We start from the raw sequence: 26,627 nt of genomic DNA on the forward strand, positions 1-26,627 counted from the left end.
CACGCTTACATGAGAGCATCGTTAACTGCGTATAAACACTGTGAAATTCCAATTGGTCACTGTCTTCTGCTTCCTCGGGGGATTTTAAATTCCTTGTAACACAAGGGGGCTTGCTGCTTTAAGACGCAAAAACGAAAGTATGTTGCAGATCAAGACAAGGCTGCTGAAAGGTAAGGAGTGTATTTGAGAGTGTGCTGTGAGATGCATGGTTTTCAAACCAAAACCTCCTCTGCGATTTTATTATTATAAAATAGCATAATAAATACATGAATTTTATTTAGTTCATTTTTAAATATGCATACAAAATATGCATTTATTAAATAGCCTGTTGCGAAATCATCGTTGGTGACGGTATTGCATTGGCAGCTGAGATTTCTCCGTCACATGACATTTGCAAATTATCCACAGCTTTAGGGACGTACCGTGTGCGAGTGCCATACGGACGACCAAACGCTAGATTTTTTGTGTGACGCGAGGTTTAAACCTGTCCTATTAATGCTGTAGACATTTCTTCTCCGCTTAAGGAAAGTATTTCTGCAATCACGTATCACTATCACGTCGAGCTTCAGCCAGCTAAGTTTTTTTTTTAGTACTAAATGGCTTTTTCAAGTATTGCATGCTTAAATGGCATCTAACTTAACGAAATGTATCCTTTACTTGCCAGTTTTTCATATTAAGTTTTCTGTTTGACAAATTAACTACCCGAGTAAATTCTGACGTGAGTGTCTGCACGTTTGATTCTGTCAAACAGATTGTGAGCAGAAAATGAATGAGGACGATTTGTGTCGAGTGAACGGGGCTTGAGACCTTTCCATCGGAAAGTCGACAAGTTTAACTAAAAGATAACACTAGCACACAGTCTGTAGAACAGGATACAGTGAGAAATATGTCGATGACGGTTAGGCGTGTGTAAATATGTATTAACAACAAACAGGGTCTCTTTTCAGTGAGTAGCACATCTTTTGATGGGGGTGGTTGGGTGGGTGTTACGTATGTGTCTTATCATGCCTTGATTTAGAATTATTTAATTAGGACCGAAAGGTCAGACTTTGCTTAGAAAAAAAGTCTCGTCACTTAAGACGAGACTTTTAGATCAAGAAATTATGTACAGTACAGAGCATAAAGTCATGGTGCAGCGGAAAATAATTATATTGTGTATGACTACCATGAGCTTGGAGGACTGCATCCATACGTATCGGCAATGACTCAAATAGCTTATCAAAAAAGTCATCTGGAATGGCAAATAAAGCATTTTTGGGGGACTCCCAGAGTTCATCAAGTTTCTTTGGTTTCATCTTCAATGCCTCCTCCTCTATCCAACCCCAGACATGTTCAATAATGTTCATGTCTGGTGACTGGGCTGGCCAATCCTGGAGCACCTTGACCTTTGCTTTCAGGAACTTTGATGTGGAGGCTGAAGTATGAGGAGGAGTACCATCCTGCTGAAGAATTTGCCCTCTCTTGTGGTTTGGAATGTAAATGGTCAGCAAGAATGTCTTGATACCTCAGGCTGTTAATGTTGCCATCCACTCTGCAGATCTCTTACCTGTCCCCGTACTGAATGTAACCCCAAACCATGATTTTTTCCTCCACTGAACTTGACTCTTTTCTGTGTGAATCTTGGGTCCATGCAGGTTCCAATAGGTCTTCTGCAGTATTTACAACGATTGGGATGCAGTTTAATAGATGATTCATCTGAAAAATCAACCTTCTGCCATTTTTCCACAGTCCATCCTTCCTGCAAGCTGTGGGCCTCGGCAAATGCAACACGTTTTTTAGTTGTCTTCTTTTTAATGCTGATTTCTGAGTTGCAGTTGAAAAAGGGCTGGCCTTGGTCTGTCGAACCAACAAACAGTCCTCTCAAACTGATGTCTTACAGGGTCTGTCTGACCTGGGCCTGTCATGACCTTCACCAGTTTCTTCAAATCTTTTTCTTATCCTCTCCACTTGACGTTTAGATATATTATAGACGTCTGCCACCTCAGCCGGAGACTTGGTCTCCAGGCTTTTGTTGATCAGCACTTTGGTCTGTGGTTGAATCTTTGGCATACTTTCAGAGGTCAGGATGCATTTCAAATGAAGGTTGGGTGTGCTTGGGGTTCTTCTTCTACACACCTGGGAATGTGTTAATTACAGTATTTGTCACAGGTGATGCTCTATAGTAACTCAGGGTAAAGGGGTTATGATTTTGCTTGAGCTATGAATAAAATCGAAAAAATATTTTATTTGTATTAACTTATTATTTTAGTACAGTGGTTTTCAACCTGTGGGCCGCTGGTATTGGTATTGCAGGTGGGCCGCCAATTACTATTATAATAAATAATAATATTGTTAATATATGTAAAAAGTCATTCCTTAATAACATCATTTCATATATAGAATTAAATAAAAAAAAAAAAAGTTATATTAAACTGTAACTATGCTTCCACTATTCGAGCTCGCTGATTGGTTTAAGAATAAACCGCCAATTTATCTTAGATTATATATGCTACAGAACAACAGCAGTTTTTCCAAGCGGTGCCAGCCCAAGTTATTTTCTGTTCATTGCCAGTTCATTCAATAAAGACAGTTAACAATCTAGTTTCTGATTACTAAGCTAACATATGTGTTTGGTTGTGTGGGCCGCGAGTTGAAAAAGGTTTGGAACCACTGTTTTAGTAGATAGAATAAGTCAGTTTTGGGCTAAATTAATAATTTTTTAAGCCCCATATCCTTTCAACTCGCAACACATACTGTAATCAAATTATTTTCGTTATTTTCCTGCTTTAGCAAATTAACAAATATTTGTTGATGTGATTGTTTTTTTATTATAAATATTTGTTTTTAATATTAATATAATAAAAATGTGGTGGACTGAGTCCTTTTTCTGGCTGAATTGGACTGGCAATTTGAAGCGATGGCCTTCAGTGTGGCGTGGGATGCAGTATTCCGTTTAAGCATGTACTCAAGCCTTTAAAGGGGTCTTATGATGTGATTTCAAGTTTTCCTTTCTCTTTGGAGTGTTACAAGCAGTTTGTTAATAGATAAGATCCCTAAAGTTGCAAAGACTAAAGTATCAAACCCAAAGAGATATTCTATTAAATGTTAAGACTTGTCCATGCCACACTAAAACACCTAGTTAACACAAGCATGAATTCTGAGTATGGGTCACCATACTTGGCTGTATGTCACATCGCTGTCACTTTCACTTTCACTTAAATGTTTAGGCAAAGAAAGAAGCGTAACTTTAATTCTGGATGTAGTATTGTTGCCATCGCCATGTTGTGAAGATGCTGAGTGTTTCGTTGTGAAATCGAAACTACTTTGTTTGGCCTTCCAAAATAGGACACAACTAGAATCAGTGGTTAAGTTTTATTTACAACACTGTTCCAGAACACCAGGACTCATCTAACAATGACAAACCATGGTTTACTTCAAAACTAAAACATCTCCGGCAGGCCAAAGAAGATGCTTACAGGAATGGGGACAAAGTGTTGTATAAACAGGCTAAATACACACTGGAAAAGGAGATCAGAGTGGCAACAAGGAATTACTCTGAAAAACTAAGGACTCAGTTCACTTCCAGTGATTCAGAATCAGTGTGGGGAGGTCAGAAAGTGATTATCAACTATGAAACACCATCCCCAGCATTATGGATAATTAACAACTGGCAGACAATCTGAATGAGTTTTACTGCAGGTTTGAACAAAACACCCCCCATCTTCACAAAGATTTTCAACAGATCACTGGAGCTGTGTGAAGTCCCTTCATGCTTCAAACACTCCACCATCATCCCCATCCCAAAGAAACCCAAAATGACAGGACTAAATGACTAGAGGGCTGTGGCTCTGATGTCTTTGGTCATGAAGCAATTTGAAAAATTCATGCTGGCCCATCTGAAGGACATTACTGGACCCTTGCTGGATCCTCTTCAATTTGCCTATGGAGCAAACAGGTCTGTGGATGACGCAGTCAACATGGGACTGCATTATGTGTTACAACATCTAGACAGACCTGGGACTTATTTGAGGATCCTGTTTGTGGACTTCAGGTTTGCCTTTAAGACTATGAGTCAAAACCTTCTCCTGCCCAGACTAACTCTGAAGTGAAGTGAATCAACAGCTTCCTTACAGATAGGCAGCAGCTAGTGAGGCTGGGAAAACTCACATCCAGCAATCAGCACTGGAGCTCCCCAGGGCTATGTCCTTTCCCCACTTCCTTCACACCAATGACTACAAAAAAGACCCCTCTGTCAAGCTGTCAAGCTCCTGAAGTTTGCAGACGACACCACACTCATCGGCTTCATTCAGGACAGTGATAAGTCTGCCTACAGACATGAGGTTAAGGAGCTGGTTGTCTGCTACAGTCTTAACAACCTTGGAGCTCAACACACTCAAAACACAACTGTGGAGATGATCGTGGACTTCAGGATAAATGCCCCTGCTCTACACCCACTCACCATCATGAACAGCACTGTGACTGCAATGGAGTCATTCAGGTTCATGGGCACCACAGTCTCTCAGGGCCTGAAGTGGAACATTCACATTTACTCCATTTGGAAAAAGACCCAGCAGAGGCTGTACTTTCTTCACCAGCTGAGGAAGTTCAACCTGGCACAGGAGCTGTTGAAACAGTTCTACTCCACCATCACTGAATCTGTCCTCTGCACTTCAATAACTGTCTGGTTCGGCTACCAAATCTGACCTCAGTAGACTACAGAGGGTAGTTCGGACTGCTGAATCATTGGTACAACCCTTACAAACTCTCCAAGAACTTTACTCATCCAGAGTGACATTCTTTCACATGATTTATTTAAATTTTTAGAACATAACAATTCTTTAAGGTAAATGAAAATTAGCAGTTTGCTTCAATAGTCTGCAGTAAATTACAGAATTAGAGTAATGAGAAAAAAAGGTAGAAACTAAAAGTACAGGTCCTTCTCAAAAAATTAGCATATTGTGATAAAAGTTCATTATTTTCCATAATGTAATGATAAAAATTAAACTTTCATATATTTTAGATTAATTGCACACCAACTGAAATATTTCAGGTCTTTTATTGATTTAATACTGATGATTTTGGCATACAGCTCATGAAAACCCAAAATTCCTATCTAAAAAAATTAGCATATCATGAAAAGGTTCTCTAAACGAGGTATTAACCTAATCATCTGAATCAACTAATTAACTCTAAACACCTGCAAAAGATTCCTGAGGCTTTTAAAAACTCCCAGCCTGGTTCATTACTCAAAACCGCAATCATGGGTAAGACTGCCGACCTGACTGCTGTCCAGAAGGCCATCATTGATACCCTCAAGCGAGAGGGTAAGACACAGAAAGAAATGTCTGAACGAATAGGCTGTTCCCAGAGTGCTGTATCAAGGCACCTCAGTGGGAAGTCTTTGGGAAGGAAAAAGTGTGGCAAAAACGCTGCACAACGAGAAGAGGTGACCGGACCCTGAGAAAGATTGTGGAGAAGGACCGATTCCAGACCTTGGGGGACCTGCGGAAGCAGTGGACTGTGTCTGGAGTAGAAACATCCAGAGCCACCGTGCACAGGCGTGTGCAGGAAATGGGCTACAAAGAAGCAGCACTGGACTGTTGCTCAGTGGTCCAAAGTACTTTTTTCGGATGAAAGCAAATTTTGCATGTCATTCGGAAATCAAGGTGCCAGAGTCTGGAGGAAGACTGGGGAGAAGTAAAATGCCAAAATGCTTGAAGTCCAGTGTCAAGTACCCACAGTCAGTGATGGTCTGGGGTGCCATGTCAGCTGCTGGTGTTGGTCCACTGTGTTTTATCAAGAGCAAGGTCAATGCAGCTAGTTATCAGGAGATTTTGGAGCAATTCATGCTTTCATCTGCTGAAAAGTTTTATGGAGATGAAGATTTGGTTTTTCAGCACGACCTGGCACCTGCTCACAGTGCCAAAACCACTGGTAAATGGTTTACTGACCATGGTATTACTGTGCTCAACTGGCCTGCCAACTCTCCCGATCTGAACCCTATAGAGAATCTGTGGGATATTGTGAAGAGAAAGTTGTGAGACGCAAGACCCAACACTCTGGATGAGCTTAAGACCGCTATCGAAGCATCCTGGGCCTCCATAACACCTTAACAGTGCCACAGATTGCCTCCATGCCATGCCGCATTGAAGCAGTCATTTCTGCAAAAGGATTCCCGACCAAGTATTGAGTGCATAACTGAACATAATTATTTGAAGGTTGACTTTTTTTGTATTAAAAAAAAACTTTTATTTTATTGGTCGGATTAAATATTTTTAATTTTTTTGAGATAGGAATTTTGGGTTTTCATGAGCTGTATGCCAAAATCATCAGTATTAAAACAATAAAAGACCTGAAATATTTCAGTTGGTGTGCAATGAATCTAAAATATATGTAAGTTTAATTTTTATCATTACATTATGGAAAATAATGAACTTTTATCACAATATGCTAATTTTTTTAGAAGGACCTGTACATACTGTAATTCAAACAAATAATTTTCAGGGCTAATCCTGAAATTGCAATCAGCAGTGTTTGAAATCTATTCTGTTTTGAATGTGTGGTTCACAGTTTTGACAGAAGTGTGTTAGCATTTGAACAAAGTGCTGTAAATCCACAGCTCTACTGTCTACACCACTGAAGCGGTTGAATTCAATGCATCTTTTTTAATATTGAGTGTCAACCAGACATTGGTGGGCATTTACTTGTATTGCTATTTTTTACATGTTCTGTGTGCTTAAAGGGATATTTCATCCCAAAATTACAGCTCCTGTATAAGCAGCACCAAACTTGTGAACATGCATCGACTTACACAGGAGTAAAAAAAAACAAAAATGGTTGAATAAAGTAATTTTTGTTTCTTTGTGCACAAATACTGCAGTATTCTTGTAGCTTCACAAAATTAAGGTTGAACCACTGATGTTACATGGACTATTATATCGATGTCCTTACTTTTCTAAGCCTTGAACTTGGTAGTTGCGTTGCTATCTATTGGAGAGTCAGAGAGCTCTTGGAATGCATCAGTAATATCTTTAATTAATGTTCTGAAGATGAACAAAGTTCTAACGGGTTTGGAATGACTTGAGGGTGAGTAATTATTGACAGAAAATTTTGGATGAACTATCCCTTTGAAGAGTATCCGGAAGGCCATTATTTTTTGTGTGTGTGTGATTGTGTGTGTGTGTGTGCTACATGTTTATTTAAGTAGATCCATTTGCTAGGATGACATAGCCTGACTACGTCAGACCTCCTACTTCGCTCAATTTCATTTCGCTTCTGTACTCAGTCTGATACAGCATAGACATCATATAGGTAGACGCCCCATCGAACGCTACTGCCTATTGGCACGAACGAGCCGTGGAGCCACCATCTTGGACCGGTCGCCAGCTCCACTCAGTGTAACGTGTTTGCCAGGTGCAATGAGCTGTCAGCGCATTAAATTAATCATATCTCACTGAATACCTAACTGATTTTGATGCGGGGTTTTTTGCTGCAAAGGTCATTAATGCAGCTATGATACAGGGCACATGGTTCAGAATATTTTAATATTCATAATAGGCTTTACAGTTACATATTATATTCTGATATAAGATATAAGTGACCTGACGCCCAAAATCTAAATATGTGAGGTAGGATATTTATAAATCACACACTATAAATATGATAAAGAAGCAGAAACAGATAGTTGCAGTAAAATAAGATATTTTAATAAGTTGAAGAAACAATTTATTATAATTTGTGACATATACACTCTCTCTGGTTCTCTCACATACACACACACACACACACTTCTCCCTCCCTCCCTCCCTCCCTCCCTCCCTCCCTCTCCCTCACACACACAAACACACACACTCTTCTCCCTCCCTCCCTCTCTCTCTCTCTCTCTCACACACACACACACACACACACTCTTTTCTCTCTCTCTCATACTCTCTCACACACACACTAAAACTCCTGAAAGAGGACTGTTTTGCAGAGCTTCTTTCTCGTGCTCCCTTTCTGTAGTTCAAGAGAGGAGAGTTTGGCAACATGGTGGGGCCTAATCTTTAGAAACACAGACACAACCAATGACAACATATCAGACTGATGCTTGTCAGTGTCAAATTGGGTCTCCTCAATGTGCTCCCCAGGAAGGAAAACATCCTCTGTCCCAATCTCCTCCCGCACAATGTGTGTGACTGTTGACACCTTAGGAGCTTGTATTGCTGAAGCTTGGCGGATCACCCTCTCTGCAGCTCTCAGCACCTTATAATAATAATAAAAATAATACATATGTATATAGCGCTTTACACAGTACTCAAATATACTTTACAGAACAGAGAAAATATGAACAAAGCAACCTTAATATACATAACTTCCTGAAATCACGTGCGCAAACACAAAAAACAATAGTAGTAATAATAGTAATGTTAAATCTTACTTCTGAAAAGTAATCCCGAGCCGTACTTGCGATGGTCCGCCGATTAGAACAGGAAAATGCTGCACAGTGCTCTGGCATCTTAACTGCTGCTACGCAACGATACTAGGAGTACGACCGGTTCAAGATGGCGGCCGCAAATCTTCTTCTTCTTCTTCTTCTTCTTCTATTTTTACTGGCGGTTGACAACTTGTTGTATTACCGCCACCTCTGGACTGGAGTATACCCACCACTTATATTATCTCTAAACTTTTAAATTCTTTTTAAAAGCCCTGTACTCTTTAAAAAAGAAAACAAAATTTGACACATCTTATCAGAACTTCTATCTAAAATATTTCTATAATTAAATATTATTTCATTAGCTTCTACTTGCTCAATAAACCTTTCCCTCTCATTCTTATATTTCTGACAATAAAACAATACATGCTCTACAGTTTCTGAGTTATTTCCAAGACAATACTCACAGATACCATCACCATGCTTTTTCATTAAAAATAATGTACTGTCAAGTCTGGTGTGCCCAATCCTCAACCTGGACAACACCCCTTCTTCATGTCTAGTTCTACCTGACCCTGCATTCTTATTTAGGCCTACTTTAGACTGTAAGTTAAAAAAATGTCTCCCACTTGATTCATTTTCCCAACAGCGCTGCCATATTTAAATAGTTCTTGTTTTAATAATACTTTTAACTTCTGCTTTACTGTGTTTTATGTAAACATCAATGATATCTTTATCTGCTGCTCTTTTGGCCCATACATCAGCCAGCTCATTCCCCTCCACCCCTATGTGTGCTGGAACCCATAAGAAGGAAAACATTTTACCCGCCTTTTGCAACCCACTCGCTAACTGCAATACTTCAAGCAGAATGTCTTTCCTGGACCCTGAATGGGAATTCTTGATACTTACAATAGCAGAACTGGAATCAGAAGCTATGACAGATTGTCTATTCCCCCCATTACTTTCTACCCATAACAGGGCAAGCCATATAGCTACAAGCTCTGCCGTATATACTGCCAAATCATCACTTGCCTATTTCCTACAGCCAAACCCAGCACAGGCACCATATGAGCCACTCCCACTCTTTTATCTGATCTTTTAGATGCATCTGTAAAAATAATCCTGTCATTTCTGTAGTCTTCTGTTATATATCTATTAACTATCCCCTTATCTACTCCACATACCTGCTTTTCTTCCAGCAGCCCTAAGTCCACTTTTAATTCCTCAAAAGTCCACGGGGGAACTGTAGAGTATGGTACTGTCATACAGATATTAAGAGCACTTAAACCCATACACTCAACTTTTTGTTCAATACCCCACCCAGAGCTTTTTACTTTTTTATTTAATCGCTCTTGACAATTTCTTAGGGTTATGTGAGCAATATGATCCTCTCTATGACCTTTAAGATTAGCCCAGTACACTAGGGCCAGTTGATCTCTTCTTAAATTCAAGGGCATCTCCCCCACCTCCACTTGGATGGCTGCCACCGGAGAGGACTTGACTGCTCCACTGCAAATTCTCAAGGCTTGGTTTTGCATTACATCCAGTTTATGTTACAATGACTTGGAGGCTGATCCATATGCTACACTCCCATAATCGAATACTGACCTCATTAAACCAGTGTAAATTGTTCTCAAAGCTGCACGAGACGCACCCCACTCAACCCCACACAAGCACCTCATCACATTTAGAATTTTCTTAGATTCATCAACAATCTTCTGGATATGGAAGGCCCATGTCAACTTCTTGTCAAACCATACACCCAAGTACTTAAAAACCTCTACTCTTTCCAGCTCTTTTCCTGACAAGCTAATCTTAAATTCCGGTCTTATACTCCCCTTAGAAAAGAACATAACTTTTGTTTTTTCTGCTGATATCCTAAATCCCCATTGAACTGCCCATTTCTGAACTTCATTTACTGCTCTCTGAATTTCCTTTACTATGAATTCCACATTCCTCCCTTTCTTCCACATGGCACCATCATCAGCGAACAAAGCTACTCCATCAGGCCCCTTCACATTTTTGAATATCTGATCTATTATTATATCAAACAATATAGGGCTTACAATACTCCCCTGCGGAGTGCCATTCTCAACTATATATTCATTACTTAATTCTCCATTTATTTTATCCCTTAGACTTCTTTCAGCCAAAAAAGCTTTTATCCACTGGAGCATTCTATCACCAATCCCCATCTGCTGCAACCTGATCAACAATCCGTTCGTCCACAACATGTCGTACGCTTTTTCAATATCGAAGAATACTACCACCACTGCTTCTCTATTTACTTGAGCTCTTCTTATACCATCTTCCAAACATACTATTGGATCCATTGTACCTCTACCTCTCCTAAAACCACTCTGGTAGCTCTGCAATAACCCCTTTGACTCAACCCAGTAATTTAACCTATCGTTTACCATTTTCTCCATAGTCTTACCCACCTGCGAAGTTAAAGCTATAGGCCTGTAACTACTTGGATTATGAGGATCTTTACCAGGTTTCCTAATTGGCACAATTATAGACTCTTTCCACTCCTTAGGTATCCTTCCCTCCAACCATATCTTGTTAAATAACAGCAACAGCTTATCTTTCCCTATTCCACTCAAATTATCCAACATGTCATAACATATTGAGTCTCTCCCGGGCGCAGATTTTATTAATTTTCTCAGGGCAATATTTAGTTCTAGTCTAGTAAAAAATTCATTAATACTACCTTCTTCCTCATTCACAATCCCATCCACTTTCGAATATCTTAACAATGTCTCATGCCTTCCTTCCTTTTCCTCCAAACTGAGGTTATCTGAACTATGAACCCTAGCTAATGTTTTAGCAATCACTTCCGCTTTATCTTTACTCGTCACCACTATATCCTCTCCATCTATAAGCATAGGGTACCCATTATTTCTATCTATTCCTTTCATTTTTTTAATCATACCCCAAATCCTCTCTATAGGAGTAGTGCGCCCCACAGCATTACAAAATCTCCACCAGTATTCCTTTTTTGCTTTCTTAACAGTTCTTCTCACCAAAGCTTGAGTTCTCTTATACTCAATAAATTATTGAAAATTATGTGACTTCTTCAATTTCCTAAAAGTTCTATTCCTTTCTTTTACTGCCTCCTGACACTCTTTTGACCACCATGGTACTATCCTATTTAAAGGCCTGGACTCTGCCTTTGGAATAGTTGCCCCTGCTGCATCCACTATACTTGAACTAATTGCCCCACATAGCTCTTCAACACTCATACTTCCTTCAATAGTTGACATCCACTCATCACAATAACTGCTGACAATAACTGCGAACACACTACACTTTATATTTATATACACATACACTTTATTTATCTAACACACATACTTAGTATACACTTAAATTTTGCACATAATACACATGTACATACATAACTGCATTTTGTAATATACCTGCCTACAATTGTCAATTTGTATATTGTCATTCACTATCTACTTATTTGTATTTTTTATTCTTTTATTATGTGTTTTATGTTCTGTCGCTGTCATTCTGTTGTACTGTGGAGCTTCTGTCACGAAACAAATTCCTTGTATGTGTAAACATACCTGGCAATAAAGCTCATTCTGATTCTGATTCTGATCACTGACTTCTCTAAACTTCTCCCAATCAGCTTTTTCTAGTATCCATCTCCCGCCTCTTTTTTCCCTGTCTTTTTCCAATTCCACCCCTACCTTCACTCTGATGGGGTAATGGTCACTCCCAATTGTCGTCTCCTTTAGTACTTCCCACCCACACTTATCTGCTATATTCCTAGAAACTATTGTCAAATCAATAGCTGACTCTGTTCCTCTAGACACGTCTAGCCTAGTTGTAGAACCATCATTAATACAAACTAAACCCTCCTCCTCAATAAACTCTTCTACGACAATCCCATTACTATCATCCCTATCACCCCACAGTGTACTATGTGCATTAAAATCCCCACACTATATGACCTTTCCAGTCAAATCTTTCCATATTCCTTCAAGCTGTCTCCTTTCCTATTGTCTACATGGATTATATAAATTAATAATTACAATTTTACCAGTATTTGACCATACTTCAACTATAATATACTCCAAATCCTCTCCTTTCCTTGCTTCTCTAAACTGGAGACCCCTCTGAATGAATGTAACTACCCCACCTCCTTTACCAGTGACTCTGTCCCTTCTTACTGATATATACCCCTTTATCCCAAAGTCTAGCCTTGGGATCAGCCATGATTCTTGTATACATAATACGTTTGGTTTCACCTCAAGATCTTCTACATACTTTTTGAACTCTTGCCCATTAGAAATCAAACTCCTTGCATTCCATTGGATTATACTAAATACCATTAAGACTATCCTTAGCATGACTAACTTTGAGATGACTCCTCATCATCATTAGCTTCAGAATCCTTAAGACAATCTACAACAAACCCCCATTCCAACCTTTGCACATTCAAGAACTTTTTGGCTGATTTAACAATGATCCTGATCCTATCTGTTCTACTACTTGTTTGAGCAGCTCCATTAACAACATCTGCCATGAAAAGCATAAAGTCCAATTTCTTTACTATCAGTGTGTCTTCTTGAATTTTTTTACATGCTATACTCTCTCCTTCCATTTTGTTATTAACCTTCTTTGCCTCTGGAAATAGTTTAGGGACTTGCTTTACTGCCTCCGCATAGGACATTCCTTGTTCTGCTTTCATCCTCTGAATTTCTCTCATGCGTTTATACACCTCACATCCTCCATACGCTGCACTATGGTCGCCACCACAATTGCAACATTTTTGAGTTGCCCCTTCCTCGCATTCACCATACTTATGTTCTCCTCCACACTTACTACATCTAATCTTCCCTTTGCATACAGCAGCCACATGCCCATACCTTTGGCAATTGAAACATCTCAATGGAGGTGGGATGTATACCCTAACATTATAGCTCATAAACCCAATATACACCTTATCTGTGAGTTGTTTTTCATCAAACGTTAGCAATATTGACAGACTATCACTCAACACACCATCCTTTTTCATTTTCAACCGTTTCGCTTCTTTTACTTTCACATTTTTTATGTTTCCCAACACCTCATTAATTGAATCTTTAACTGGGATCCCAGTAATAACTCCTCTAATCAGCTCCTTGTCACTGGCTATGACCCCTCTCACTCCTTGGCCATTCATCTTTCTTATTTTAACTGCTTTCTTCTGTTGGTCCTCATCAGTACATTCTACGAACAGTGATCCATTTCTAAATTTTTTCACATTCAATACTTCCCCTATCTCCTTATGTACACATTTCGTTAACTGTATAGGACTCCAATCAGAAAAAGAACCTCCCTCCTTTATAAAGGATATAAATACCTTATATACCACCTTCCTTTCAGAGATGTATATATCCTCATCATCTTGTTTACTAAATTTCTATTTCTTGCGTTTTGGCCTACCTTCCTCTTCATACCCACACTCAGATTCCTCCATCCCCCACTGCTTACTCCGTCACTTCCTACAAACAACTCCAGTCCAGTCGGCCGCAAATCTCATCGCCCAGCGGCCAATTGACCCCTTTTGCGCGGACGTCACAGGTACGTCACGGCGCTAGCTGGAGGCAAAACAAACGGAAAACTGGAGGCGGCTAATACAAACCAACACAGGGTCGGCTACTCAAAGAGCTTAAAATGTCGTCTTGTTGTGTTGTTGGTTGCCAGAATCGACGGAGAACATTTTATATACATTGTTGTGATTAATTGTGACCGGAATTTAAGAACATGGTAAGAAAGAATAAATACAGAAAGTTTATAATTAATTTGCAGTCTTCGGAATTTTTATTTCTAGAAAATATTTACATCTTAATAATAATTTTACTGTAATGTCACGCTTTGTTTAATCTAAGGATTTATACGACCTCAGTTTATCTTTACTTTACACTCTCGGTTTCTCTATCAGGTAAGTGTAGATGTCAGGCCACTCAATCGGAGGTAACGTTAATCCTGTCAGATCGTCCATCCAATGAGTGATTGTGTACGGGTCGACCAATCTGGTTCCGTCCGTTAAAGTTAACTTTTTCAAATAATTATCGCGGTCCCGGACAGTGAGTGACCTCAAATATTCAGATAAAGCAGATATATTCAGATTTTCTCCAGCCACTGTTAAAAAAACAAGCTAAGAAAACTCGCTAGCTACCGTTTGTTCAAGTGTTGAGGGGAATCTTTCTGCCTCCAGCTAAGCCCCGCCCACACAAACTGTAAAAGGGTCTATTCGGTTGTTAAGTGATGACGTAAGAAGCGCTGCTTCCGGGTCCAAGCCTCAACTCGCTTCACTTGAGAATACTACCTCAGCAGCCGTTTATGAGCACTGTTTATTCATATTAATTATTTAAGCTAAACGCTTTCAAACTTACGGTATACACTACAGTCTCCGTGCTCACAGCGTCCCAAACTCAAATAATTTTTTATATATTTTTTTAATATTTATATTTTCATTGTCTGGCTATATGGGACTTCAGTATGGAGTTAAAGGTTAAGATTATAACTTTTTCGCTAGTATTCTATCACATTGTGAGTTTATATTAGCACTTTTTGTTGTTTTCTCGTGGTAACTGATAGAGCGTTTGGACACGGAAGCGCTGCTATGTGATGTCAGACTTAACAACCGAATAGGGCGTCTACTTATATGATGTCATATGTGATACAGCGTCAAAGTTTTCTGTTTGCCACCGGTCTGGAAACAGCCGGGCCAATCAACGAACAGAGGGCGGGCTGAGAGCTGTGACGTAGATGCTTAGCGCCGAGTTTTACATTGTAGGTTAGAGAAATTGAAAACCGAAACGACCGCAGAAATGGGAAACGAGACACGGGATGCAATTCGCTCTGTTATGGAGAACATTCAACTCTTTTTCAAACTGCAAAAGTCGTTTACAGCCATGTTCACTCCTGTATTTCGCTCGCATCATCATGTGTTAACAACAGGTTTACAGTGGAAGTTCAATCATAGATTTGAGTTCGATGCATGATGTCTGTGCTTCGATGCGGCTGCACAGGCGCATAACATACGTCATAACTAAACGTATCTGATTGGCTACGGGTAACCAATGATTTTAAACTTCAGACAAGCGCCCCCTAGCGAGAGAGAAAACACTTCTCTATTATGCCATTCCAGACTCTGTCTACGAAACAAAGTCAAGTAGCAGAGTCTGGTATTACCAGGCTAAGGATGACATAATAGACACAGTTCATTTGCCTGGATAAAGCAATAAACTAAACTTTTTTTTGAGTCCATTATATAATAAGTTTATTGTGGATTTTAGATTATCAAGGAACAGTGCAGACTAATGTATTTTTAAATATGTTGGTTTAATTTCCAATCATGTTGTTTCTGACAGCACTTGAGAAATATTGCTGTTATTATATAATAATATAATCCCTCACTGGTGTTGTCTTTTCTTAAATAATATCTCTTTCTCTTGTTTGTTCCCTATGTTATACATCCAGCAAGGCAAAGTGCCGTGTCTTATGGAGCTAAACTCTGATGTTTAACAAAGCACCGTAATGAGTGGGAAAGTCTGGATATTGATCACTGTGAGTTATAATCAGTCTTTGCTAATATATTAGTGAATGTTCTTGGAAGAGGTGTTGTGTGGCTGCAGTTTATTTTTTTATTGCACCTTGTTAAAGATAGCCCAAACTGATTTATGATAAGTAATCTACATACAGTGTTTACATAAGATGCTTAACATAAGATTAATTATTTCAGATAACAGTTGTCCAGATGTGGGACTTGATTTTTGGCATTTCTTTCATAGGCAGTTTCATTAATCACCCATGTTTACCATGTCCAGTCCAAGTGTATGGACCGAGACATCAAGGCACATCTGGTGAGTCTATCCTTTGCGATTTTCTGCACATGTTGTCCCAACTAAATCTGAGGCTCGTTGCTTTTATCCTACACATTTGTGAATTTTTAATTTGGGAAAGCATCCAGCAATAAAATGCTAATTTTAAGTGTTTTCTAAAAAAAGAGGTTACTGCCATAGTATGTAAAGTCATGTTATGTGTTCATAACAGCTAACATCTCACAATATGTAGCTGTGTTATCCTTCTTACAACTAAGTGTTTTATTTATTTATTTATTTATTTGATAGTGGGAAAAAATTTATTTTGGTCTGTTCTAATTCTACACGGGTCTAATAATTCTACACAGAATTCAGTACAATCTAAAAAGTACATGGTAAATATATGTTTCATATTAAGATTAAGATTTTTAGAACTATGTCGTTATCATTATCTTTATAGTTATCGTGCTTGGTGTGAACGGCCTTTAGCTCAGCATCTTCTCCTGGAGTTCCTGAATCGAACAGAACTGCTCTGATCTGTGATCAGTGATCTATATAGGGTGACGATGTCACAACGTCAGGAATTGAGTGAGCCAATGAGGAATGGTACCTTTTGGAGGGAAGTTTTATAACTCTTTGTCTCTAGTATGGTGTCTTGCATATGAAATTAGATTGGGAGATTCAAGAGAAGAATATTTAAGATTCTTATAAAACTAATGTGTTGCATAGGTATCAACATATAATATACACAGCCTCATAGATACCAAACATCATACAGATGAGGTTATATTAACTAGTGATCTATCATAAGCATGCATAAAACGTGCAATACACAAAAGACAATATACAAGAATAGTAACAGCATACACAGTTCCCTAAAGTATATTTGTGTTCATTCAAGGAAGAGTCCTTTTTTATAGCAGTATATGTCTTTTTAGAGAGAATTTAGGAGGAAGAGTCTCTCCACGTACTCTTAGGTCGTAAACGTTATCTGGTCTGACTAAGGCTTTTATTAATCATGGTCAGAAACAGACAAGATCAATCACCAGTGTCAGGCATAACACAGATAATCCAGAGACATAGACATATTTCCAGATAGAGGTTGAGGCAGGCAGCAATCAGCAAAAACAGAGTCGAAAAAAAGAGCAATGGTCAACAGGGCAGACGGCAGAGAATTACAGGCGGTACAAACACAAGGAAACCGCTCTGAAATGTCAGACTGGGCTAAACAAGACTTCTCAATCACTGAGAGTCCAAACACAGTATATATAGGGGAGTGGTAATGGGGAACACCTGAGGCCCATTTCACTAAGGAGGTTCAACCAACTCTGAGTTTAAACTTGGACTGCCAATAGAGTAAGAAAAATACGGTAGTGGCTATTTAAACTAAGTGGAATTAACATACTTTCTTAGCGATAGATCTTATTTACAGTGATATTTACAGAAAAAATGTACAGTGAAAATCGTGATATATTCTATTTACCATGTAAAAGTGGCAGTTCTTTGCAACAGGCTAAGTGTAAATAATAATTAGATGCTAGTTATACTATATACTGGCAAATAAATTTGCACCTCAGTATTGTTATACATTAACAGGATGCAATAATAACAGATTGTAAATGATTATATTTAGTACAATTATAAATAGTTGTATCATTATTAAACACTCGTTAGGCAATTTACTTCCACTTTTAGAACATTTTGTTTATTTTTATTGAAAATAAATTCTAATGTGACATGTGATGGGAAAAGGGAGAAGAACGAGCTTGGCAAAAGCCGGACTCTAACCCAATCGATCGCGTTACAAGCTAGTTTTCTGTGCCCAAAACTTTACTGCCTACAACATTAAAGCCGTTATTCAAATGTGTCGTATTTAACCTTATGTGTCGATGGAGGGTGGAGCTACAGTAGATTTGCACTTAGTGATAGACACTCAGAATAATCTTGTTTTCCATTTGCATTAAGATTATTTTTATTATCAGACTGGCATATAAATTTACTTAAGTAAAATGCACTTAATTTAGATCCCCCAGGAAACAAGATTAAGTATCTTATATCATTTTCTTATATAAAGAATCAATCTTTATTTTATTTTATTTTTTATATTTGTACTTGGGGGGGGGGGGGGGGTAGGGGCTTAGTAAGAAGAACATTTTTCCAGCGTGCATAAATGAAGTGTTTAAAAAGGGGGAGGAAACTGAAAGAAACTCTGGGTTTATCGAATAAAACCTGCTCCTGACCAGGTTAGGTTCATAGAGTAAGTAGTAACTGACTCTGAGTATAAGTTAGCTCTCCTTCAGAAACGGCGTTGACTTACCCTGCTTTCTTGGGTTTGACAAACCTCCAATTCTGAAACAGAAAACCTAGAGTTTGCCTCAGTGCATGGTTAACATACTCTGAGTTTTCACTTAACCTCCTCTGTGAAACGGGACCCAAGTCAAATGTTTTGTAGTTTCCTAAATTGTGCTCAGCATACAAAGTTATTACATTTATGTTTAATTCTAATCTGACTCCATTTTAGTAGGACCTCGAATTTAGGTTGAAAGGCAAATTGGTAGTTTGTTCTATCTCTAATTATTATTATTATTATTATTATTATTATTATTATTATGACATTTGATTATTCTAGTTAGCTCTCTACTTTATATTTACTCATTCATTAGGAATCTGTGTTGCTCAGGGTGTATCATGCTGGCTGATGTGCATGTTCCCCACGATGAAAACCTCTCGAGTCTGATCGTTATTCAGAGGTCATGACTAACTATTTAATAGGTCATCTATGCATACTGTGGGCTCATTCTGGCTACAGAAGCTCCCTGACCCTTTTGCTTCAATTCTTTAAATACAAAACTAAAATAAAACATCCCCCAAAGGAGGCATTTTACAGGGTAATTTACATGGAAGACCCTGGGAAAGGGCACACCCATTACAGTAAACAAAATATCTCTTAACTCATAGGATCTGTAATATTTTTATCTACTTTTGTAATATTGAGACCATTGTATCAGTTGCACTGAGACATTTCAAATGATACCAGACAGGACTGTTAGTTCACTTGCATTGGCATTTTCATGTAATCATTTTGAGCAGGCTGAGTAGAAGGAAGCAGGGGTGAAGGGATTTAAAATGAAGCAAATGAACAAAAGGGAAGGAAGTCTCTTTCAGCTCCACTTTGTGGCTTGTCTCGAAGATGCCCCTGTATGTTTGTATTGTCTGTTTCTCAGGAAATCAATCTTTCATCCTTACAATGCTGAATAGGACTTTGAATTAATTGATTTTGCTACCATTTTGACTGTACATGATCCCCTAAATATGTACTTACTGTATCTTCTCTTAAATGCACATAGGATGAGTGGTTGTTGAAAGAGCACGTGTTTCTGATGAAGGTGTTCTCGCCTGAAATGAAGGTAAGAGCAAAGAACACAAGGGGACTTTTATTTACGTATTTACTTTATTTAACTTTATTTACTCTTAATATTGTTATAATATTGTTATAAGTAGTAGTTGTATATTGTGTGTTATTATAAGAAGTATCAGCTTATTTAAATGTTTCTTGTTATCCCAAATGTATTGTACAGAAAAAGACACAACAAGAGTATATTAACTTTAGCCAGAAAACTGTAATTTCTCTTATCAGTTTATACTGATAAGTATGGATTTTAGTTTGAATAACTGAGTTCAATAATTAATAATAATAGTTATGTCATGGTTATTTGTCACATTATTTTCCTGACTATTTTTCCAGGAACATGCGCTTCTATCAGTGATAAATACCCTGTGTTCATACTGGATAAATAATAAGGGAAATAATAAATTAATGGTTGTACAAACTTTTGGCATGATGCTGTCAGATGTGAGTATGCTGCTTACTCTACCATATTCTGTCATTCTGTTTCAAATATCAAAATGATTCAGTCACATTCACTGCATAGTTTCCCTGTTTCTCTCTATAGCTAGATAAAAAATATGAAGACTTTTGTGCAAATCTCAACTGCACGGATGCTTACACAGTACGCATCATTGACACAGCCACTTTTGGAGAAATGTATAGAAATTCTTGCAATGGATCTGTATCAGGTATAGTAAGACATTTAACCTCTCATCATTTATCCTTTTCCTTTAGTCTTGCTCTTCCTTAATTTATACATAATATAAACAATGGCCACCATAAATCTCTGGCTAGGCAACACTTATTTGTAGCTGAATGCATAGAATTAGCCAGAATATTTATAAAACAAACTAGCTAAATTGCATGAACTGGATATATAATGTAGAATGTTATTAATAATACATGTTTGAAATGCCCATTTAGCTCACTTTCTCTCTTTTTTTCTACTTAGACCTGAAGTGTCCATCAAAGAGTAAGTTATTTTACATTGTCTCACTTGCAGTATATCCATGATGAACTTTTTCGTCTACTCTTTGTAAAAGCAAAAAAAAAAAAAAAAAAAAAAAAAAAAAAATCAGTAAGCAGACAAAAAAAATAAAACATGAACTTGTTTAGGCAATAGCTGATTACACACACACATATTAAAACTGTGATTTTAAAATGTCTGGATCTTTCTAGTAACTCTTACTATAATTTTAATTATTCCAAAGAAACTGATTTGTTTAGCTCATACAGTATCACATGTAAATTTCTGAGTGCTGTAGTACAGAAATTGTTGAATTATTATGCTGAAACCTTCTAGAATATATCATGTTTTGTATCAATATCACACAGGCGCACCTTTAACAACGATCAGCCCAACTCCTGAATCCAGTAAGATAACTCAAGTTTCTTATTTCACATCTCAAACACAGATTTTCTAACTGCCATTCACAAGTATTTAAATTAAAAACAGATAATAAGTTAATGTACATCAAAATAACTATTTATAAAATGATTAACATCAAAGTTTCATGTCAGATCTAACTATCTAAAAGTACATGAAGGAAACATCATCCACTAAACTAATCTAATTATTAAAAAGTGACAACAAACAAAGTATCTCGCTTTGACAAGAATGTCTTTTTTTTTACTTACCGAAGTAGATGTGAAACTGAAGATAATGGAAGGGAAGAGAAAACAATACATAGAGTATATCTCCTTTCTGAGCACATGTTTTATAGCTAAGTGTAATATAATCTGTTTTCTAATTAATCAGGCACAACAGTCCATTTAATCACCACAGATCATGAAAGTTCAATATTGTATTGTTTCATATTCACATCAACACAGAGTACAGCACAGATAAGATCTGCCATGTTTTTTGACATGACATTTGAAATTTTTTGACATTAAACCAAATGTTCTAATCTCATAGGTATAACATCTTTAACAACATTGGTCAGCCCCAAAATCACTGCTCCTGAAAGTAAGGATCCCATTAATCTTCTTGGATTACATACATACGAGTATTTGCATGTAATACACTGAGCATTAAAGGCTTACTCCACCCCAAAATGAAAATGTTGCCATTAATCACTTACCCACATGTCGTTCCAAACACGTAAAAGCTTTGTTCATCTTCGGAACACAATTTAAGATATTTTGGATGATAACAGGGAGCCTTGTGACTGTCCCATAGACTGCCAAGTAAGTAACACTGTCAAGGTTCAGATAAGTATGAATGATTTTACTTGGCAATCTAAGGGACAGTCTCAAGTTTTCATCCAAAAAAATTGTGTTCTGAAGACGAATGGAAATTTTATGTGTTTGGAACGACATGTGGGTAAGTGATTAATGACAAGATTTTCATTTGGCATGGAGGATCACATTCCTTTAAATTCAGTTAATGAAACCAACAGAAATTGAACAGGAGATTTATATGGGGACATCAGATTTATATGACCTGCTTTTACTGTGTGTGTGTGTTTGTGTGTGTTGTTTTGTTCACTTTTTAACATGAGTCTGCAATATTTTGTAGATGTGACAGCAGATCCACCGGGGCATACAGAACTCATCAGTAAGTTTGTCTCTTGTGAGAGCAGGTTCATCTGTGACGAGCAGCATAACACCTTCAGCATACACTCATCTGACATATTGTGCATTCAGAAAGTTTCATATTTGCACAATTCTCATTTGTTGGTGAAATACTAATTCAGAAAATAATTGAATAAGTAAACCCAAAATGTATTTGTCTTTCTATACATACCAGGTTGCACCTAATGAAGTCACCACAGCTTGTGTATTGCCACAAATTACTTATTTTACTAAAATAGCCATTTACTAATTACTAATAATTTTATGCATAGCTACTAGTTTTGTTAAATAAAAAGTGAATATGATTTCTTTCAGCATAATCTTTAACATCACAAGCCATTTTTTTTAATGAATGCCATATAAGCCATTATCTTTAAGTTGACACTGGCTGCTAGATCTCATGTTTTTGTATGGTTTTCCCTTTTATTACAGATAAAGATGACGATCAGTGGGGTAAGTGTCAGTTCTGTGGGTCTTTCTGACCAGTTATTTTTGCTTTCCAGTCTTCTCTCTTCCAAATAAATCTCAATGAAAACTGACATTTTCTTTCTTCCTTCAAGCTACCATTAAAACTGGACTCCTTGTTGTGTCATTTCTGCTGAATATTGTTTTACTCTTGAAGGTGTTTCTCATGCACAGGAAGGTAAGACTGTCTAATCATTGATTTGATTTGTGAGTTTGTATAAAATTAAAACAAGTTTTTTGTATTTGGGTAAGGGGGCATGGTTTAACTTCAAATCAATTCTTCTGGCTAAAATACCCGTTATCTATCCATAATATTGCTTTCTCCATGAAAAATACTTTTGTCAGAGTAAGAAGAGGATTATGCACAGATCAAGCACGGTTTAAATGTTGAAACAGCCCAAAACAGCCCCAAACTAATTTTAATGCAAGAGGATAACACGGGATGGACATTTTCACAGGAGGAAACATTATTATGGATTATAGATTTTTATTTATTACAGATTAATAATTTAAAATTTGAATTAACTGAAAATCCTTAATTTGCTTGCATGGCAATCTTTAATGGTATTATTTTAAGTTTAACAAAAATGTTTATTTTGGATGCAATTGATCGCTTGACAGTACTATTTTACGTTATATTTTGAACCTTTGTTAATGAAACCAATCAAGTTCTTATGAGAGCAGCTTCATCAGTGATTGAGGTCTTCAGTATACATTCAGTGATGGCTTTCATTTTTCTTTCCTTTTTTTTCAGTTAAAAACATCCAGAGAGATGACAGACTTGCAGTTGAGAGGTAAACATCTGATTTAGGGAACACCATTTTTGTAGATTATGCAAAAGGCTTCAGATGAGATGGATATATACTTTTACAGTATACTGTATGTGTCCAGTCTTGGACATTCATGTTTACAAGAATGTTTACATTATTCTTCTTTCTCCTTTTTACTTGCAGAAAATTAATAATTTTAGCACTTTGGTAAGCTGTTTTTTTGTCACTCATCTATTTTTTAATCATAAAGTTTCTGTATTTATTCTTTAATAAAATATATATAATAATATATAATATTATAATATATAATATTATATTATAAATATATCTAATTTTATAATCTACATCTAATCTTTTTTTCTCTTTTTCAAGTCAGTCACGTGTTTACGTGTTTCTCCAGCTCCATACTGCAGTCATTCTCCAGTCATCTCTTACTGCTTCCACACTCTCTATGCTATATAAGGCACAGTTCTGTTTTTATAAACATGTGTGACTGACAATATGACTGACGTTCCCACAGCTTGTGTATTTTTCAGATTGTAATTGTAATTATCTTAAATGTGCCTCTGTAAATGTCATCCATTATCTATCAGGTACTCCTGTTCATGGTTTTCTGGCCCAGGATGATGTGGAATAAAATGGTCTGTCTGTCTATCCTACAGATGTTTTCAGAAATACTTTAAATATACCATAATTCGCAAAAGAAGAAACCCTCTCTTTTTAACACTTTATTTTATTCAGCTTGGTATTTATTATCAGTTTTTATTTGATCTACTTACACATCCCCAGTTCTTTTTGTTCTATCGATAATATATATATATATATAACTAGTGCAAAAAGTATTGGGGGAAAATAATCTATCCTCTTTAGCATTCAGGTCTTGAATGTTTGTGCCAGATGGGAACAAAAAGTATTTACAGACAAATTACAGCTGCAAAAAAGAAAAAGTAATATATCCTGTTTTCTGGAGTTTATATTTTATTGTGTTGTTTATTTTATACAATATCTTTCTATGTTTATATTTTGCAATGTTTGCGTGTAAGAGAGGACATGCATAATATATTTCTGGGTATCTCAGAAGTCAGAATGTAAATTTTATGTTAATGATCTTTGTGCCTTTGTGTAAAATTGACATTTGTTTTCTGTCTCACCCAGTAAAACGGGAAATATGACCATGTGTATCTTAGACCTAATTAAATGTCACTAAAAACTTTCATCTCAGTCATTTTCATAATTTTGTGTCTTCCTTACCAAGAAGTAGTATGTGCTCCCTTCTCTCCCTCTCTCTCTCTCTCTCTCTCTCTCTCTCTCTCTCTCTCTATATATATATATATATATATATATATATATATATATATATGTATATTTGTATTATCTTCTATTTAATTAAATCAGGCACCTGTCACATCTAGCACGGCACATACACATTGGCTTGCATCATTTCTTTCTCCTTTGAGGAGTAAAGCTGGTCTAAGCAAGGTACTTTTATTTTGATATCTACAACAAAGGCTGTTCTTGCAGCAGAGGGTTCCATTCTAAAGAATAATAATAAGAAAGACAGAAAACTGGTACAATGCTGGACAGAGGAATGTCAGCAGGCAGTGAGGAATAAAGCATTCAGAATAGACCGTTAGAGCATTCAGAACCCACATATATGCAGCATTTGATACAGTACAAGAAAGCTCATGCTATAGTGAGAAGAACAGTACATCAGGTTTAGGAATTCTTGCGATGGAATAGGAAGAACAACACTAGTGGGAGAGGTATGGGGTATAATAAAGAGGATGGGAGGAGACGAAAGGGAAAAAATATTTATAGTAACAGAGGAAGGAACAGCAGTGTCAAATAGGAAAAAGGCAGAGAGCATGGACAAAGAATTTGCTAAGAATTTGTCACAGTTTAACAAAGATAGAACATTCATTCTGCAACATTTTGAGAATTTTGTTGAGGTAACAGATTATAAAATGTTCTCAAAAACACATTGGCACAATGCTTCAAGATAACAAATGAAGAACATTATCTCAGCTACATTAGCAGAACGTTCATCATTGAGGCTTGAGGTCATGAAATATTTTAATAAAACGTTCTTCTAATGTGACGTTTTAACAAAGATAGAACATTTTATCCGTAACATTTTGAGGATGTTTTGAGGATTTTGTTGAGGTAACATTATAAAATGTTGTCAATAAAATATTGTGACACAGTTTCAAGATAACAAAAGGAAGAACATTCTCTCAGCCACATTAGTAGAACGTTATACGAACATCATTGACGCTCGAGGTGATGACATTTTTTAATAAAACATTCTTCTAATATGACGTTTAACGAAGTAAGAGCATTTTACCTCCAACATTTTAAGGATGTTATTCTGGTAATAATTATATAATGTTGTCAATAACACATTGACACAATGTTTCAAGAAACAATGTTTTCAAACAATAATTGACTGATTTAAAGGAGGGAAGAAGCGCTTCCAATCGTGTTCTTGTTAGCAGTGGTTACCTGCATAGAAACACGTGCAGCTATCATCCCGTTGCATCAGGATGGCCTCAATGCTGTAGAAGGAAGGAGTATTAATTCAGTTCTACCAGAAAGACTCAGGAGGTGAAGATAAAACTCAAAAGTATCAATTTACAAAAATAATAAACAAATAACAGAATTATTTTGGTGTAGGCCCATCTTTAGCAAACACAATGAGGTGTGAGTAGAGGGCTTTTATATTCCTTGTGCGGATTGACTACATCTAATTGTAATGTGACGTGGCATTAAGTCTTCTAAGCAGAACTTGCGCTGACACTTCCGCTTCTACCAGAAAGACTCAGGAAGTGAAGATAAAATGCTAAAGTATTTATTCATGTATTTAAGACCAATACATAGAACAGAATTATTTTGCCGTAGACCCCATCGGTAGCTTGAAGGCAGGACGGAGCATACCCCCCCAAAAAAGAAGAAAATTAAATATTCACCAGACGAAGTATTTCTTACAATATCCTAGAATATATGGACAAAAAGAAGAAAAGGTAAGATTTAATTAGTCATAATTAAAGTGATTATAAAAGCACTTAAGAATGCCGGACAGTGATGCTGAGAGTTAGGCCATAGAAAAGTCTCCGATGGGCCACAATGAGAATGGCCCCGGCGTGCCACAGAAGATGGAGATGAAGATTGCCTCAGATAGGCAACAGATGGAGATGCCCAGATGGGCCATA

The 26,627-nt window shown here is 37.1% G+C and overlaps 1 protein-coding gene across 5 annotated transcripts; it reads left to right on the forward strand.

Annotated features, from left to right (window-relative positions):
* On the forward strand, positions 1-24,632 carry LOC127952366 (uncharacterized). Of its 5 annotated transcripts, XM_052550753.1 has the most exons (15): positions 1-170; positions 15,878-15,964; positions 16,189-16,260; positions 19,566-19,625; positions 19,964-20,071; positions 20,172-20,295; positions 20,559-20,579; positions 20,942-20,980; positions 21,525-21,575; positions 22,128-22,166; positions 22,616-22,636; positions 22,806-22,826; positions 23,403-23,442; positions 23,602-23,625; positions 23,791-24,632. In XM_052550753.1, the coding sequence occupies exons 2-15, from the start codon at positions 15,935-15,937 to the stop codon at positions 23,909-23,911; spliced, it is 771 nt and encodes a 256-aa protein (XP_052406713.1). In that variant the 5' UTR covers positions 1-170; positions 15,878-15,934; the 3' UTR covers positions 23,912-24,632. The 5 variants fall into 5 exon arrangements, with proteins under 5 accessions (XP_052406713.1, XP_052406714.1, XP_052406718.1 ...); XM_052550754.1 differs by lacking the exon at positions 1-170 and having other exon boundaries at positions 10,198-15,964; positions 23,795-24,632; XM_052550758.1 differs by lacking the exon at positions 1-170 and having other exon boundaries at positions 10,200-15,964; positions 22,744-22,826; positions 23,795-23,899.
* Positions 24,633-26,627: the final 1,995 nt, after the last annotated feature.

This window comes from Carassius gibelio, chromosome B3 (assembly GCF_023724105.1).
Source record: "Carassius gibelio isolate Cgi1373 ecotype wild population from Czech Republic chromosome B3, carGib1.2-hapl.c, whole genome shotgun sequence".
Taxonomy (NCBI): domain Eukaryota; kingdom Metazoa; phylum Chordata; class Actinopteri; order Cypriniformes; family Cyprinidae; genus Carassius; species Carassius gibelio.